This window comes from Pogoniulus pusillus, chromosome 26 (genome assembly GCF_015220805.1).
Source record: "Pogoniulus pusillus isolate bPogPus1 chromosome 26, bPogPus1.pri, whole genome shotgun sequence".
NCBI classification, from domain to species: domain Eukaryota; kingdom Metazoa; phylum Chordata; class Aves; order Piciformes; family Lybiidae; genus Pogoniulus; species Pogoniulus pusillus.
The window spans coordinates 12,229,446-12,247,561 of record NC_087289.1 but is presented as its reverse complement, the minus strand read 5'-3'; the positions used below and the strand labels follow the sequence as shown (position 1 = coordinate 12,247,561).

Below are 18,116 nucleotides of genomic sequence, written 5' to 3'. Positions count from 1 at the left end.
AGGGACACTCTCCTAAATTTGGCAGGATGATGGGCAGTGAACAATACAGCAGCCCTCTAATACAGCACATCTTTGTGCTGTATGAGGAGCAAGCATCCTACAAACTCACTGCACGTGCTGCAGCCCACAGCAGCTCCCTAGAAGAGATGAAGCATTTGCTTATGAGACTTGGAAGTATTGAATATAAGGTTTTGTATCTTTTCTAGGAGTCCTTAAATAGCAACAATTACCTATTTTAAAAAGCTAAATAGCTTTGCTGGCCCAACTTTGAATCTACATCATCTCTTTGTAGGCAACACTGAATCCAACACAACAGCCCAGAGCATGGGAGAGCGCTGAGGAAGACTGGGATCCCTGCAAGCCTTGGGAGCTATGCTGCAGTTCTGGAGGAATACTGTTGTAACACATACATGTAGCTTCAATCTGGCTTCCTCTACAATCAAAACATGTCGTTTCATCTACAAAACATCAAGAAGTTCAGAACAATGCTTGTGCTTTTTTTTCCCACCACAATGGTACAGCACAAAAACTATGTGTTTTAGGAAATCCAAATGTGACTAAGACTGCATTCATTTCTCTGCACCTGCTTTGAAGCATCAACAGAGGCTCGTTTACAACATCAAAAATTCCCCAAATACTTACTTGTGGATGAAACAAGAATCCCGGGGAAGGTCTCAAGTATTTCTCTTTTAAAGCTTCCAGTGGGTCAGTTAATTTTCTTTTCTCTACTCTGTAAATGTTAAAATTAGATTTGCTTGTGATGAATCAGTCTCAGGTATTAATCATTATACAGCTGCTTGTGTGCAAAGCAGTCAACTATACATCAAGTCATTTGTTTCTCAGAGATAATGGTAAAAGGTAAATACAGTCAGCTCTTGATTCCTGCTTACAACTCGTTACTGTGAGTGGGGGCTCTGAATTAAAGGGAGATTATACCATTAAAAAGGGAGATATTCCAGTTTTAAAAGACTGGTAGTAATAATAGGAAGCAATGACTAACTACTGAGCACTTTTTGTGAACAAGTAAGGCAACCAAGTGTGGTCTGCACTCAAAGGAGAGGAATTCAAAGCAAGAGCAGCCTTGAGCAATGGGTGCCTTCTTTTCTGACCGCATGAGATGTCTGGAAAGCTCTCCTTGGACATGGCTGTGCACCATGGCTGGGCTTGTGGGAATGCACTGCATCTGAGATGCAAGCAACAACTGCAATCAACTCCTATGGGCCTTTAGGCAGTGAAACACAACACAGATAGTTCAGCAGCAGCTTAGAAATTTCAGGTTTGGGCTTTTTCTGTTACTGGTGCATATGGCTTAAAGGACAGACCCTATTGTCTGTATGCAGAAGTAACTCACAGCAGTGGAAGGCTCAGTAACAAGCAGCCTTGTGCTGTGCTGCCAGAATGTGTACAGATTTCATTAGTTTGCCCTGCAGGACCATAAAACACGGATCATTATTTCCACTGCTTCAGGCACTGAACATGAATATGACGCAAAGAAAACCTATGGTCTAATGCAGATACCAATCTGGCATGAATAAAACCATCTCAGTAAATAGCATCATATCCTGTTTCTTCACAATGCATACCTGTTGTCTTATGCAAGAGCATTGACCAAAAACTTTGCCCAGAGCCTTTCTTTGTCAGATAAAGTAATGAATTAACATGGTGGGAACTCTTTTTTTTTTTTGCTTGGGTTTTTTTTTGGTCCACAACAGGCTGTAAAATCAGTCATTTATATTGCAGGCAAATCTTTTTTATGGCTAATATTTCTCTAAACTAATTTAGATGCATGACTTTGGCTGGTTACAGATATATGAGCAGAAAGGCAAAGGGCAAAGAGGAGCTGACGTACACAGGATGCAGGTGGAATTCAGATCCCAGGGAGATCCATCTCAGAATTACTGGGAAACACTACAGGGTCAGGATTTTACCACTCAGCTCACTGACAGTGGCTCCTTGTGCATCCATCAAAGGCAGTGACAAGGCTCCCATTGATTTCCTAACAGAGTACCTAGCCCATCAGTTAAACTTTGTACACACCAGGACACCACACCTTCAATTACGGTAACCAAACGCTTGAGGAAATCAATCCATCCCTCAAATAATGGTTAAAAAGGGCAGAAATCACTCTCAGTTCCCATACTTTTATACACCTCCGGACAATTTTGCCTCTTTGTTGTACTTAATTTTAGATGATCTTACAGGGTTGTTTCCAATCAAAACAACTCTGTGATGCTGTACTTCAGGAGGAACTGGGAAGGTGCTGTACAAGCGGCATCCTGGTGAGATGTTCTGCCACTTCCAAGGGAAGGCAGAGGGCAGCCAAGGTGAGTGGGCATCGTTTTGGAAGCAAAGAAGCTTGAGGCAAACCACTCATGTCAAATATACAGTGAATACACAAACATTCCACGCTGCTGACTATTCCTGCCCAGGTAAGGGGCATGCAGGTCAGCAAGCAGCATGGGCCACTCCACACCCCAGGGGTGGGATGACACCTGCAGGATCAGTGGGATAAGGGACAGAGTTGTCCTGCACCTGCAGGCAGGTGGTCCTGGCAGACGTAGCTGCCTGCAGCAAGGGATGTCAAGAGGTAGCAGATAATCCATTACCTGTAAATGGGATCCATAAAGAATGGGGTCGGCCTGGCGTGCTGCAAGGAGGACTCGGAAGGTTTCCTTTGCTCGAGGTCACCTCCTTTCTTGTCTCCAAAGACGTGGTTTTTCCGAGGCTCAGCTTGTTTTGTGCCGCTGGCTCGACTTCTGCTGCCCATGCTGAGATCTAGAGGCTGGTCCTGACTTGCTGCAGAGGACCCTGCTGGCTTTGAGGGTAAGGGAGTAAGTGGCTTCTCCTCCTTACGCTTTATGGTGAGGTCAAAGGGAGATTCAGAGCTTCCCTTTGGGATCTTCTTTATTTCACTGGGTGATTGGGGCTCCACTTTCAAGGGTAACGGTCTCAAGTCTCTATCAGGAAATGGATACATTGATTGAGAGAATGCTGGAAAAAACGGGAGGGGAAACATGGAAGGGTAAGGTAAGGCTCCGACTTTTTTGTCTTGCAGCCCCACAAGTCCTGTTGAACCAAAGTACTTTTCAGCAATAGAAGCAATAGCCTTTATAGAATCATTCACCGCTCCTGACACCGCAGTCTGCTCCTCTAAGGATGGTGAGAATATGGAATGATTGCTGTGGTCTTTCTTATTATTTATTGAAGCCAGGCTCTGCAGAGAGCTTACTTTGTCTTTGAACATTTTACCATTTTCTTTAAATTTCTCTTTCTCACTTTCAATGTCACTTTCCAGATCAGAGCCCGAGGTGGTTTCCAGGTCACTGCCACTGGGGGTACTGACATCGTCAAGGTCAAGGTCACTACTCTCTGACTGGTCACTGAGTTTCTCATGCGGCCTCTCTTCAGAGGACCTCTCTGGTTGAAGCTCCACTGGCTTATTCTCCCCTACTGATGGTTGCTTATTTAGTGCCTTCAAAATATCCTGGGTGGCTGGCAGTATCTGAGGATTTGTCATGAGGGGACTTTGACTTTTGTTTGTCTGATCTGCGCTTGGTAGTCCTTTAACAGGAGAACTAGTAGGTAGCAAAGGTGGCCTGTGGTACAAGCCTGAAGGAAACAGACCGGGGAAGCTAAAAGAAAATCCAGGAGCTGTTGGAAAGGTAAGACCAGCAGGATGCCTATTGGCTCCAAAATAGTCAGCAAGGCCCGGATTTCCATGATTCATATTAACCATGGACGTTTTATCCATAGCTGGGGTTCCAGGAAGTGAAATGCCTTGGCCAAAAAATCCTCCTGCTGCAAAATGGTTCTTGCCCTCACAAAATCTCCTGTGTTTATTTAAGGAAGACGTAGTGCTGAACATTTGTCCACAGTCTTTGCACTTGATTTGGGTTCTGCAATCAGCATGCATGCGCTTATGACGACAAAGGTTTGAAAACTGAGTATAGGATTTATGGCAGACCTCACCTGTATGTAAACGACAACAACAACACATCTCAGGCTTTATGGTAATTGCCCCCACCCTCCAAGTTTTGCAAATAACACCCTTTTTACACCCGCCAAACGTCAATGAGGAAGCCATAAGCAGGAGTCTGGGTGCGCAAACGTACCGAACGTGACCGGACTCTTCCAAAGCAAGGCATCCTACCAGACAAATGTCTAAAGGCAGCACCAAAACCCGCTCCAGCAAACCAGGAAAGGTCTGAAACCACTGCAGGACAGTATTTCCTTGTTCACTTTTTGCATTGCACAGTGTTGCATATTCAGAACTGTTACCCCACGTTGCACGAAGCACCCAGAGCCCTTCCAAGAGCTGTGGCTCGGTGCCACATGAACCCACTGTGCTCCTGTGCCCGTAAGCACTCCTCTCTCCAAATGACATCCATTTCTGTCACCATTCACATGCAGAAGGTTAGTCATTAAAACAAATATTTGCAGGACCAAACAGGAGATAGAGAGAGGTACCTCAGAGAGCTTTCAGTCTACAAGACCACAAGGATAAGGAGGAGACAACCAGGTAGCTCCAGGTGCATAACCTTATAACAAACATTTTTTCCCACTTACAAATAAGAATTTCATCTCTAATATTAAAGTCCAGGCTAGGGCCTGAGTAACCTCAGTCTGGTACTCTCATACATTCAAAGCATTTCTATTCATACAATGCATACAGTTCCTACAGGCCTCTGGGATGCTGTAACTCCAAATTTCACATCTTAGTAACTTTACTAGTCTTGATACTGTTTTTTGGACAACACAGTACTTCAACAACAATTTCCTACAAGAATGCAGCTGCATTTTCTTTGCATGTCTGATGCTCAAACCAGCTTGATGGATTTCCTTTCAGAATCCTCTGGGATGAGAACAGCGTCAGCCTCACAAAAGTAGCACTTGGAGAAAGCCTGAAACCACGGAGAAGAGGAGATCTACCCTGAGCTTCTGAGCCTGATCTAGCCAGCAGCATTTGGCACATCGGAGCACAGCTTCCCGCAACCCTTTTCAGTAGCAGGAGGCTGGAAGTGGTCTCAAGGGTGCAGAACAAGACACTACAAAGAATGAATCATATCACTGAAACAAACAGGATTTTGCAGGTCCCTGGTTTTCTGGCTGCTGAAAACCTTAGGCAGCAAATCGAGGCAGCGACCAAGTTTTAGGTCTGTAAGTTCAATTGTGGTTTGGAAGAGGATAATGCTTAGCTCCCCAGTGCCTTTTTATGTCCCCTTTTTGGTATCCTTTGGATAAGCAGAGGCATCAAGCAAATCCCAAAGCCATGCTGTGTCTTGTGCCCTTCATCACGCTACAATTTGTCTGTACCTTGCTCCTAACAGCATCAGCTCCAGCCTTGTTTAAGAACAAGGCAGCAGCACTATCAACAGGCAGTATTATCCCTCTGTAATAAAGCTTCTTTTTTCTGGTTTTTTTTTCCCCTCCTCCAGCCAGGAAAAAGCATGTGGCTACTTTATTTTTATTTAATTTGTGTTATATCATATGCTCTCATCTTTCACACATCAAAGCCACACAACAATGCACATTGTGTATTCTGAGGCCTTTTTAACAATCATTTTCATCATTTGAGACAGACTGACATAATTTACAATGGCTCTATTTTAAGCCTGCAAAGGAAACTGAATTGAATGTATCCCATCCTGCACTCCTGGTTCCCATGAACTGCAATCACGTCCTCTAACTTCCACTCGCACCGGGGCCTGTGCTAACCTTCCTGATCCTCTAAATCTCTGCCCTTGAGAAACTTGACCACTTGTTGTCATCTCTTAACTGTTTACCTCTTCAGCAGGCTGCTTCATATCTCAGCAACAATGCTCCTATTGTTCGAGGGCCTGATCCTGCCTGATCCACCCATTTTCCCTGTGCATGTCCCACTGACATCCCTGGGACAGTCTGTGGGGTGAAGAGGGCAGGATTGGGCCCAAACACAGGAAATTTGTGATGCGCTAATTCAGGAAGAATGTTTGTTGTTGTGTATCAGTTACTGTTCCTGCTGGAAATCTTCATTCCAAAGGATAGATAAGAAATGAGAGAAAAACAAAAAGTAAAATTAAAAAGAAATAGGAAAGAAAAGATGGGAGAGAAATTAAAAAGAGGCACAAGAGGAAAGGTTAAAATGAAGAGAGGAGGAGAAGCAGAAGGAGAAGAAGAGAGGAGAAGCAGAAGGTCTGAATGAGGCACTTAGTGCCATGGTGTAGTTGATTGGACAGGGCTGGGTGATAGGTTGGACTGGATGACCAAGGAGGAGAAGTAGCAGCGAGGACGAGGAGGAGAAGCAGCAGGAAAAGAAGAAGAAGGGAGGAGGAGGAGGAGGAGAAGGAGGAGGAGGAGAAGAAGAAGGAGAGAGGAGGAGGAGGAGGAGAAGGAGAGAGGAGGAGGAGGAGGAGAAGGAGAGAGGAGGAGGAGGAGGAGGAGAAGGAGAGAGGAGGAGGAGGAGGAGGAGAAGGAGAGAGGAGGAGGAGGAGGAGGAGGAGGAGAGAGGAGGAGGAGGAGGAGGAGGAGGAGGAGGAGAGAGGAGGAGGAGGAGGAGGAGAGAGGAGGAGGAGGAGGAGAAGGAGAGAGGAGGAGGAGAAGGAGAAGGAGAGAGGAGGAGGAGGAGGAGAAGGAGAGAGGAGGAGGAGAAGGAGAATGAGAGAGGAGGAGGAGGAGAAGAAGAAGGAGAGAGGAGGAGGAGGAGAAGAAGGAGAGAGGAGGAGGAGGAGAAGAAGGAGAGAGGAGGAGGAGGAGGAGAAGAAGGAGAGAGGAGGAGGAGAAGAAGGAGAGAGGAGGAGGAGAAGAAGGAGAGAGGAGGAGGAGGAGGAGAAGAAGAAGGAGAGAGGAGGAGGAGGAGAAGAAGAAGGAGAGAGGAGGAGGAGAGGAAAAGAAGAAGAAGAGAGGAGGAGGAGAAGAAGAAGGAGAGAGGAGGAGGAGAAGGAGGAGAGAGGAGGAGGAGGAGAAGGAGGAGAGAGGAGGAGGAGGAGAAGGAGGAGAGAGGAGGAGGAGGAGAAGAAGAAGGAGAGAGGAGGAGGAGAGGAAAAGAAGAAGAAGAGAGGAGGAAGAGGAGAAGAAGAAGAAGAGAGGAGGAAGAGGAGAAGAAGAAGAAGAGAGGAGGAGGAGAGGAAAAGAAGAAGAAGAGAGGAGGAGGAGAGGAAAAGAAGAAGAAGAGAGGAGGAGGAGAGGAAAAGAAGAAGAAGAGAGGAGGAGGAGAGGAAAAGAAGAAGAGAGGAGGAGGAGAGGAAAAGAAGAAGAAGAGAGGAGGAGGAGAGGAAAAGAAGAAGAAGAGAGGAGGAGGAGGAGAAGAAGAAGAGAAGATCATCCTAGTTCATTTAAAATGATGTTACCTGGAGAATACTTTGTGTTTCTTTTTTTGGAGAACACTTCCTTTGCCTCTTGAACACAGAACTCTTTGGAATGTAACGCACACCAATTTGTCATTTATTTGCTGCAGTAGGCAGCTCTGATTTTTCTGTTTTCTCCTAATTGCAGGCATTGGGTTTCAGCTCCCACAGACCAAACTGTCACTTCAACACTTCATGGTACCAAATCAGGCCTCCTACCTTCACTGTTAGGATTTTCCAAAAAAAAAAAAATCCCCCTGCTCCTATTGGGTTGATCAGAGCAAAATTCAAGTGACCAAAATACATCATAAATTATTCTCTCTTAATACATTGAAAAGTCAACAGAACCCAGAAACATTCTACTCTGGAGAAAAGCAAAAATTACACACCCAAAACTGACAGGTATCCTTACAAACTACTAAATTCATCGTTAGGCTAAATATACTTTATCTCAGCTTTAGAATGAAGTTAAGCCAATAATGGCAATGCTATTAAAGTAGCTAAATATTTATCACTATCATCGCAATCAGACAACTAACAGCTGCACTGGGGCCTTTACTTTTTTGAGCATGAAAGTTACTAAACACTATTTAACGAGGTGTTGCTTGCTCAAGGTGCCTCTGGCATTTAACAGGCAGCATATTCAATCTCCATGCTCTGAAGGGTGGCATAGAAATTTTGGGTGCAAGTCTGAAGCTCTTACTCCCAAGAGCAGTCTTGCTCTTGAGGACCATCACCACCTGGAGGCTGACAGTAACACGGAGTCACTGAAGCACACACCCAACTCTCACCACTGATTTTGCAGAAGACTCTAAATTGATGGCACCACCTCAGCCTCCCTGGACATTCCCAGGACTCAGGACTCTTTGATAAGTTCTACCTGGTTTTCATCACCTTTTATTCCCAAGTAAAGTTTTGTTTAAACTTCAGTAGATGGGGGAGGGTTATCAGCTCTAATTGCTTCCATGCAGCCAAAGCAGCAGAAGCTGGGTTTCATTTCTCCTATTACACCTTATTACACCCTTTAAATCCCAGCACCATATTTTTAAGCAACTAAATTGCAAGGGAAGCTTCCCTCCTTGCAGCTTTTTATGCTCTACAGCTTTAACACACAGACTCACAATCTGGCTCCTGAGCTGCAAAATTTCATCTCAAACCTATGCACACTCTGCACCATGATTGTCTCTGGACCCCAAATTAGCCAACAGTTCATTTTGCATATTTTCTGCTTATTAAAAAAATTACTGTAAGCACTGCTTTGAGTATGCTCAGTCTATTATGGCATGTGGTTTCTATTTGGAGAGGCTGGAGATTTTGTGAAGGCAGTGAGTAATTACCTTAGTGTTGGTGAGTTTTCACTCAAGCTTAGGCCGTGTACTGTAATAAGAGACAGTTGCCATAAACAGACTGGTACAAGTAAATCATGGTGTGTGGTCTTCTGGTGGGAAACAGATATCTCCTTTAGGTGACCCTAGCTCCCTCCTGAAGCCTACCAAACATGTGGTCTCCAAATACTTCTGTTCTGCAATTACATGGCTGATATTTGGAGGTTGCTCGATGGGTTTTCAGCCCTCACACTCTACTTATGAAGATCACCAGGTGCTGTTTCATCTACCAGAATAAATAGCAAGGAAGAGCACTGCAGAGATTATCTCATTTATGACAGCTGTCACTTATAGACTTTTACACAGGGCATTGCAACAGGACCATGTGAAGGTTCCCTGCCTAGCCAGAAGTTACTGTTTGCTAATAATTATAACCTTTAAGTGCAATTACTTAGCTTGCAATCAGGTTTAAAAAGAACATTAGTGGTATTTATTATTGGATGTAGTTACAAGTTTCCTTGTTGTAGAAGCCCAAACCAAAAGCAATAATCTAACTCAATGGCAGGTACACAGACTTTGCATTTTTCAAGCCAGTACCCTTCCTCTTGAGGAATTCTCTTACTGTGAAGCTGCCTCTTTGTCTGTCTGTGGTGACAATACTTTGGTAAATTACTGCTGAAAGCAGCAAAGGAATATGAAAGTTTAGCAGACAAATATGGGAGGTGGTCAGAGATGTCTTTCAAACCATAGCAGGTGTCTGAAAAGACTGTGATGGAGATTAGCATTGCCACCAACCATAGTCTTAACTATTTTCTACCTCTGCTTCCCTGGTGAAAGGGAGACAAAGCAACCTGTGACATCGCTGTGTGCCCAACTTCCCCAGCTCCCAGCAGGAAACACAACCCATGAGACTCTGAGGATCTGATTTACAGCCCGGGATAGAGCCAGGCCCACATAGGAGGCAAGTTTTACTGCTGGAGCAGGTGGTGGCAAAGATCTGATAGCTCAACTCAATACTTAGATTCAAGGCATGCAAAGGACCCTCAAGGAGAGCAGCAGGCTCCTCTGTCTGGCTGAAATTCACTGCTTGTAAGGTTTATTTTGCAATGCCAGCAAAGCTGTGGTGTCTGCATGGAGACTTGGTAGCTCAAAATTAACTCCTAAAGCAAAGCAGCCTTCCAGGTATTGATGGCTCTGCCTAGCTCCTGGCATGTCTTGACTATTGCTGGCAGCTACTGCCACTCTGCTCTGCCCACTCCAGCACTGTCACCTCCTCCCCTGCTTCAGCACTGGTGCCTGCAGGGCAGCATCTGGCACAGGGGACTGCAGGAAGGACAGCAGCCATACTGGCATGGTGAAAAGCAATGAGACGGCAGCTACCAAGGCTGGCATGTATCTTTCTCACTAAGTCTCATTCTCCACTTGATCTGTGCATGGAAAAATATCCCAGGGACAACAGATATATTTACATAGCACACAGAGAAAAGGAAAATTGTTATGAAAATATGTCTACAAATTACCCATAACTCAGTTAATAACTTACAGCCCCCACGGAACTGGTGGGAAACACAAGCTCCTGCTTCCAGATTATGCTGCTTTACCACAAAAGAAATAACACTGAACCAAAGACTTGTTGAAGACTTACATATAAAAGGTTTGACACTGCTGTGGATGTGTTTATGCTGTTTGAGGCCTGAAGAAGTGGCAAAGGTTTTGCCACACTCTGGACACGCATGAGCACGAGCCCCAACATGCTGGGAACGAATATGCCTCTGGAGGTTGCTGGGGTCCGTGAAAACCTGCTAGGAAATGAGTACTGATTAACCAAGAAACTTGACTGCAGAAGAAGCCATTTATTACAAAATCCAAACCTTGGAGCTATTTGGGAATATTTAAGACTAAAAATCTCCCCAATGGGCAGCAATGGGAGCTGTGCCTGCAGGATGGAGCCTCAGCTTCCCAGGAGCATCCAAGCAGCTGGTGGATCTGCTAACCCCTTTGCAGCCACTGCAGCAGATGCGTTTGACCCTGCCATTAGAAACTGTGCTTTTGAGGTCAGGGTCTTGGGAGAAAATGAGTCAAAGTGTGGGTGATTGAAACCTCTAAGCATTATTGCAATGGAAATTCTGTATAGTGACAACTAAATGCATGGCAGTGTGGAATCCTGTACATGACACAGTCCTAGCACCCAGAGCTTGATTGTTCCTTACAGTTAGCAAATCAACACAAAATTCTCATTGTTGCAGCATACCTACTTAAAAACAAGAAAGTCCTCAAGCATAAGGCCTAAGTTTTGGGACTCTGATAAAGGCAATGTAGAGCATCACATCCTATAACCATCTACACAGCAAGCCCAGTGCTGTGAAGTGACAGAGGTGCTCTGAAATAAGATAGCTGTGCTCACTTAGTGCAGCTGGGGCACACTGCTAGTCCTTATTTTGATGCAGACTGCAGTAGTCTCCTGAATTTTTTGGTTTTCAGGGCTGGCACATAGTCTAGGGAGCCCACAGGTCTAGGGAACCTCCAGAGAACCCATCCACCTTGCATTTTCCTGGGGTTTCTTGCTCCTCAAGGATCCTCCAGCACTCCTCACAAAGCACCAAGCCCTAAGCTTGGAGTTACTCAGCATCCTACACATCAGTGCTAATTTCAGACTCCACAGCCATTTCCAAAACAAAACAGGTAGGAAAATCACACATTTATAAAGCAGGAGTGTGATCTCTTGAAAAAAAAAACAAATATCTGGAGTTAGCAGAAGCTCTACAGCCTTCTGTATCCCATGGCCAGGAAACCCCAGTTCCACGCTGCTGCGCACCCCCAGCAGCAGCAGGCAGCCTGTAAATTCACTGTACCTTGGCACAGTTCTCACACTCGTAGTGCTTCCCGCTGTCGTGTGACATTTGGTGGCGTATCAAGTTGGACTTCCAGTTAAAAGCTTTAGGGCACTGGTCACATTTGTACTCCCTCTCCTCGCTGTGTGACAGCATGTGCTTCTCCAGGCTGTGGAAACAGGAACAGGGCTCAGTCAGGTCTCTCCCACACGTGTGGCTTTATCAGCGGTTTATAGGAAGAGGAGGTAGGACAGCACCTAACTACAGCAAACACATAAAAATCAAAAGCTCAAAAGGCTCAGTCCTGACAGCTGAAGTTCCTTCTGCACCACAGTATCACAGTATCATCAGGGTTGGAAGAGACCTCACAGATCATCAAGTCCAACCCTTTACCACAGAGCTCAAGGCCAGACCATGGCACCAAGTGCCACGTCCAACCTTGCCTTGAACAGCTCCAGGGACGGCGACTCCACCACCTCCCCAGGCAGCCCATTCCAGTGTCCAAAGACTCTCTCAGTGAAGAACTTTCTCCTCACCTCCAGCCTAAATCTCCCCTGGCGCAGCTTGAGGCTGTGTCCTCTCGTTCTGGTGCTGGCCACCTGAGAGAAGAGAGCAACCTCCTCCTGGCCACAACCACCCCTCAGGTAGTTGTAGACAGCAATAAGGTCACCCCTGAGCCTCCTCTTCTCCAGGCTAAACAACCCCAGCTCCCTCAGCCTCTCCTCATAGGGCTTGTGCTCAAGGCCTCTCACCAGGTTCACCCCAGCTGGGAGGCAGAACATCCTTCTCTCTACCACAGTAATGCATCCTCTCATGCTTCGCCAGGCCACTTACAAATCATAGAATGGTTTAGGTTGGAAGGGACCTCAAAGATCATTTAGTTCCAAGCCCCTGCCATAGGGGGGACACCTCACACTAGAACAGGTGGATCAAGGCTTCATCCAAACTGTCACTGAACACCTCCAGGGAAGAAGCATCCACAACCTCCCTGGGTAACCTGTGCCAGTGTCTCACCACACTTACTGTAAAGAACTTCCTCCTAACATCCAGTTTAAATCTCCCCTCTGCCAGCTTAAACCCATTATCCCTTGTCCTGTCATTACAAGACCTTGTAAACAGTTCGTTCTCAGCCTTCCTGTAGCCCCCTCCAGATACCTGAAGGCCACTCCAAGTTCTCCTCCAAGCCTTCTCTTCTCTAGGCTAAAGAGCCCCAACTCTTATAGCCTGTCCTCACAGCGGAGCTGCTCTGTTCTATTCTATGATTCTATGTTTTCTATGATTCTGTTTTGCCAGACCACTTGCAAATGCTTCAGGAGATGCTGCTACCATCACTCCCTAAGGAGATTACTTCATACATCTCTCAGTATTTCACTCTTGCAATTCCTCCCTGCAGTCTAAATTATTTTTACCTTATGACTTGCCCTCTAAACAAACCCTAGATCCCTCCACCTGATGTAACTCCACTCTTTTGATGGGAACCAATTTTTCTTACAGCAGGCACAGATGAGTAATAACTCCATTGGAGCAAGACAGAATGAGCATAAGAAGCCTCTATAATAGTGCACTATGACTGAAATGATACTTTATTATTATTGTGTCCAATGTCATGGATGTTTACTCATTAATTTCTTAGTCATTTATTCAGCATATTCAATCTCCACCTAATTTCTGTTGCACATCTTTGAATCTGAATTTTCCAGATCCCTGTTTTATTCTTATCTTGTAGCAAATCTATACCTTTAAACACCTCTGTTGCTTGACCATGTAGAGAGTTGTAACTCATGATTGCTTGAGAAGAGATCACTACATAATCTAAGAGTGAATTCACAGGAAATTTGCTATAAAGTGGGATTTTTAGCCTGGGATGCCAAATCAGATCAATCTTTCTTCACGTGAAGCTCCCACTTAACCCTGTGAACTAGTGGACAAAACCTGCTGGGTATTTAGTCTCACTTGGGTTGTGCAGCCCAAACAGCAATCTTCATTCTCAGCCACAGGCAATGGAAGATGTTTTCACCCCGCAGATGCTCTTCACTTCTACCCCTCCCAGTCTCCCCTTCCTTCAGGAGAGGGAAATAATTCTGGCTTCTCTCCCTAATACTTCTGTAACAATTGACTCTCCACCGTGTGCTAGTAAACAAATTTGCCTTAAGACTTAAGAGAGACTCTTGTCCCTGGCTCTGGCACCAGCTCCCAGACGTCTGCCAGGGTTACACAATCTGCCATCAGCACTGGGCAGTCCTGAGCCCCCAGGTCTCCATCTTCCTGCTTGGCTCTTTCTCCACTTCATTACACACACCCTCAAGCAGGGCTCACTCAAGCCTTTTGTTTTATATAATCTGGATATAGCACACTTTGGTACTTTTTTTGCTGTGAACTGTCTTTGTGGTGTATTAGCCTTTCAATAATTCAGCAGTTCAGAGCATGACTGCATTCTCTCTCATTTTTCACTCTTTCTCACAGTCCTGCCCATCTATTTATGATGACTGCTCCTTTGTTTTCTGCCCTTTCTCTTCAACATTTAATATTTTAAGCTAAATTTACATTTCCTCAATGATTCCCATATGTCAGATATCATCCTCTGGCTCGTAGGCAGAAAAGGGCTTTAACACTGAGTAACTCACAACGTGGAAAACTGTTACAGTCCAGACTCTGTCCCACCCACTGCTGCTACCCTTCCCTCTTCACCTACCAACATCAGCCATTTCAAATCAATCACATTGAAATTGGACACACAGAGCCACATACTGCTCAACACCAGGCAGTGAATAAAACCTTGTGCCTGCACAAATCCTTACTCAGCAGGGTTGACCTAGTCTGCAGGGAGCGATGTTTGGCACACCGTGTTCCAATTTCAGCACCATTAATAGAGCAAAAGCGTAAGAAGATGTTGATCTAAGACCCCTTGCTGATGCCAAGCCACCTCAGCTCTGTCAAGAGGAGCTAAGAATCATCTGTTTTGGAGAGAGGGCTCCACCTTGCAGAACCAGCACCTGCGGCATCCACGAGCAGTTGGCCAAAATCATAACCCTGGGGGTGCACAAAGCCTTGCTAACCTCCAAAGACACCACAACATCCCCAGTCATGGACTGGTAAAGATTTCAGTGAAAAATATGAATTCACAAAATACTCTAAATTGACAAGTCAATATTTAAGTGGCATATGATCAAAGCAATGCAAATAAATCCACTGATGCCCCTTCAAGGGCAGTTAACAGTCACTTAGGCTGTACTCACGCAAGACACGGTGGGAGTGTGGGAGCTGTGCTACCTACTCCAGCTGAAAGCAAGGGATGCTGGCCCATGTCTGCTGCTGCTATAAACCAGCTCCCTAGGAAATACCCAGTTTCATCACAGTGGAGGATCTGGCCTTGGATTTTGTTATTGAGACAGCTCATCATTACTATCAGATGTTGGCTGAGGTCAACCTTTACTCCCAAAAACATTACGATGGGAGTCTGGGAGGGATGTGCTACAGAAGCTCCTCTTTACTCTCAGTATCTTTTAGCAATCTGCAAAAATCTGTCAACATCTGCACCCTAGTATGGTATTTTAAATAGCCATAAAAACTACAGTAATAGGAAAGTGATCTTCAGCACACAGAAGTTGTACTTCTATTAACATTCTACATTTCACATCCAGGTGCACTTGAGTCTGTTTAAACAGACATATATATATATATATAAGAAAAAGATGAATCCCAGTGTTTCAAGGCAGCAGAGCTCTACGTATGTAATAACATATAGACTCATACATGCAACACCTAGAACCTGTCTCTAAGTAGCATGGCTTGCTTGCAAAGATAAAATTGGTAACACCAGTGAACACCACTTGGAGCTGTTCTTTCTACTTAAGGAGCCCAGACCTTGCTGATCCGAACTATAATCACTCGTTCTAATTTCACTATACCAGCCCAGTTCATGCCAGCTAAAGTTCTGCTTGTCAGAAGAACCAGCTCTTAAGGTCTCCACTAAAGATGTCAGTACAAGGACCAAATTTCTCATTTATTTAGACTCCATTGCTTTCTATCCTATAAAACACCAACCAGGAGAAAAATCTTACTCAACTTATCTTTGGTTTGCATTGAAGATGAATGTATCATACTCTGCCCTGGCTGGTGCCCTGCATGATCCAACTAAAGCCATCACAGGATTTGTCTCATTCAATCACAATTTAAGCATCCACCCATACCTTTGTATGTCTGGGAAGACTTGATCACACTCTTTACACTCCTGGATTTCATGGACGTCCTGAAGGTCATTCTCACTCTCAAGCTTTTTCTGGAAGTCCTCCTCCACCATGGAGAAGGCAGAGTGAGGTGTGCTGCAGGGGAACTTCTGGTGGTCTACGAGCTCAGCCTTGGACTCGAAGAGCTGGTCACAGTCCTCGCAGCGATACTGCCGCTCCTCTGCAAGACCAAGGGGTTGGGCACAGGGAGATTGCATCAGGGTTTAGTAGTTTCTAATGAATGTCCCATCAGGTGTTTGATGATGGTGTGGTTAGATAAACAACTATTCAGCAAAGAAAGAGAACAACCTCAAACGAAAAAAAGATGCCCTAGAACGCTTTGTTAATAATGCTTTAATTGTACAATATGTGACAGTGCAATACTATCTGTTAATGCCCTAAGTGACAGCCAACAGAGATCCCTAACACTGGCTTAGGACAGAGACCAAGTGTTTATAGACTAGACTAAATGGGGATATATAGGCTCTAAGGTGGATGTCAGTGAAGATTGACGGTTTCATGTGTTTCTGAGTGAAGGAAACTGACTTAGAAATTAACACCAGCACCTAAAATAGTTGAAATGTTGTTTATGGAGTTTATTTCCACTACAGTCTTTTTGCAGCAGCCAAACCTGTTCAAAGGAAGTCAGAGGCATATGAAGTTGGGCTAATAAATATAGAGGGTAGTGCTTTAAATGCCATAAAATCAGTCAGTGCGAGTCAGAGAGTGATGAAGAAAATAAACAGAGAACCCTCAGTAACAGCACTGGCACCACTCTGGAAAGCAGACGTGTCTCTCAGAGGGACTAAAGGAATTCTGGTACTAGATTAGATACTCTTTCTTTCCTGAAAGGTGGTCAGGCATTGGAACAGGCTGCCCAGGGGGGTGTTGGAGTCACCATCCCTGGAGGTGTTCAAAAAGCATGTAGACATGATGCTTTCGTTCATGGCAGCATTGAGTTGGTGGTTGGATTTGGTGACCTCAGATGTCTTTTCCAACCTTAATTATTATATGATTCCATGTTACATTAGTTTATTCACTCACTGGGGCCAAAGATACACAAGTACAACCACAGTCCACACTTTTCTCCCTGGCTGCAGTGAAGTCACTCCAGATCTCAAAAGGCTTTCAAGAGGGGATAAATCTCCCTTATTTCCTGCTTAATTTCGGTGATACTTTCTATGAGATGAGACAAGAAGAACTGACTAACCGTGAATGTCCGGAGCCATTGCTTCATGGGAATAATCTTCACTCTTCATGAACAGTAAGAGCTCCTCTCCTGGTTCAATATCTGCTACCACTCTGTAGAATATCTGTCAAAAAGAAATAAAGAGAAAGCAATATGACAAGCATGACAGGCAAAGAGATACCAGCCACTGCTGGTGCATATCACAGGATGGAAACCCTGTGGATACACCCTGCCCGGCATGCATGCTGGTTGCTGCTGCTGGAAAGGGGTCAACTTTGACTATGGCAGGTCTGGTCCTGCCACCTCCCAAAGCCACTAGTGCTTCATGCTCTGAGAAGACAAAAAGGGTGATTGCTTTCCACAGCCTCTCCAGCAAACAGAGCTGTGTGATGACTGCAAATACCACCAAAACTGTACATTCAGTTATACCAAATCCACGTACAAAGCATCCAAATAGGCACCCCTGAGCAATCCACACGAGGAAGGCAACTCCTGTTGCACTGGGAAAAGGTACTGAAGGAGACCTGAGATGTTGCTGATTAAACCATAGGTGTCCAACACCCCATTTCCACCACTTACTCCATCCAGAAAGCTGTGAGGTGAGAGGCTTATACAAACCAGTGCACCTGGTTATTCCTTAGCTTCAAGTAGGAACCAAAGGAAAAATCAGTCCCAAGTGAAGAAACACTGTGAGCAGCCAAAGCTGCTGGTGGTGACCCTAGCAGGTGGCAGCTGGTCTCCTTGTAGAGGTGACATCAGGCTCCAGGAAGGAGATGTTTGGGGAAGCAGAAGGCTGTGGGGTGGCTGAAAGGACTACATTCCCTTGGGTGCACGCACCCGGAGCAAGCACACGCCGGCACCGCGAGGCTCTGCCGAAAGGAACTTCCCAAAATCCATCTGGCTGCTCTCTGCCTCAGCAGGAAACGTGAAGAGCACTAATAAGCTCCACAAAGGATCTCAAACAAATATCAGTAACTTCCTCAGCCTTGTTAAACAAAAACACATGACAGCTAAGTTTCCTAAGCTAAAGAAAAGACACCTTTGCAGTTTCTCAGATTAATGTATTTTTAAAGGTTTTGCTCTCACACTCTTAACTCCCAAAAGTCATCTCAGTGCTGTGGGAGAAAGGCAGAAAGTCTCCTTCCCTGTTTAAAAGGATGCATTTGTCCCAAGGTAGGTACAGGAGGCATCTAAGGATGTGTGAGCATTTTCCTTGCTCGTGA

General features: G+C 45.1%; 2 protein-coding genes and 1 long non-coding RNA gene across 10 annotated transcripts in view; 2 read left to right on the top strand and 1 right to left on the bottom strand.

The window, feature by feature from the left end:
• LOC135186859 (multiple epidermal growth factor-like domains protein 6) overlaps positions 1 to 1,631 on the top strand; it is a 380,712-nt gene extending 379,081 nt beyond the window's left edge. For both annotated transcript variants that reach the window (XM_064164986.1, XM_064164988.1), the window contains one exon: positions 293 to 1,631. The gene's annotated coding sequence lies outside the window, so the exon portion shown is untranslated. The remainder of the gene's footprint in view (positions 1 to 292) is intronic.
• The window catches only part of MECOM (MDS1 and EVI1 complex locus), a 56,377-nt gene that overhangs the window by 26,482 nt on the left and 11,779 nt on the right, over positions 1 to 18,116 (bottom strand). For 4 of the 7 annotated variants that reach the window (XM_064165002.1, XM_064165000.1, XM_064165005.1 and 1 more), the window contains 6 exons: positions 16,915 to 17,017; positions 15,669 to 15,885; positions 11,500 to 11,647; positions 10,293 to 10,449; positions 2,607 to 3,969; positions 643 to 730 (listed from right to left, as the gene is read on the bottom strand). In XM_064165002.1, coding sequence (XP_064021072.1) covers positions 643 to 730; positions 2,607 to 3,969; positions 10,293 to 10,449; positions 11,500 to 11,647; positions 15,669 to 15,885; positions 16,915 to 16,963 — 2,022 coding nt within the window. In that variant the 5' untranslated portion in view covers positions 16,964 to 17,017. The remainder of the gene's footprint in view (positions 1 to 642; positions 731 to 2,606; positions 3,970 to 10,292; positions 10,450 to 11,499; positions 11,648 to 15,668; positions 15,886 to 16,914; positions 17,018 to 18,116) is intronic. The other 3 variants (XM_064165003.1, XM_064165004.1, XM_064165001.1) reach the window with 1 other exon arrangement.
• On the top strand, positions 2,250 to 6,244 carry LOC135186863 (uncharacterized). The gene is made up of 5 exons (XR_010307127.1): positions 2,250 to 2,324; positions 2,709 to 2,823; positions 3,056 to 3,159; positions 3,296 to 3,662; positions 4,847 to 6,244. It is a non-coding gene; the product is annotated as an uncharacterized LOC135186863 (long non-coding RNA).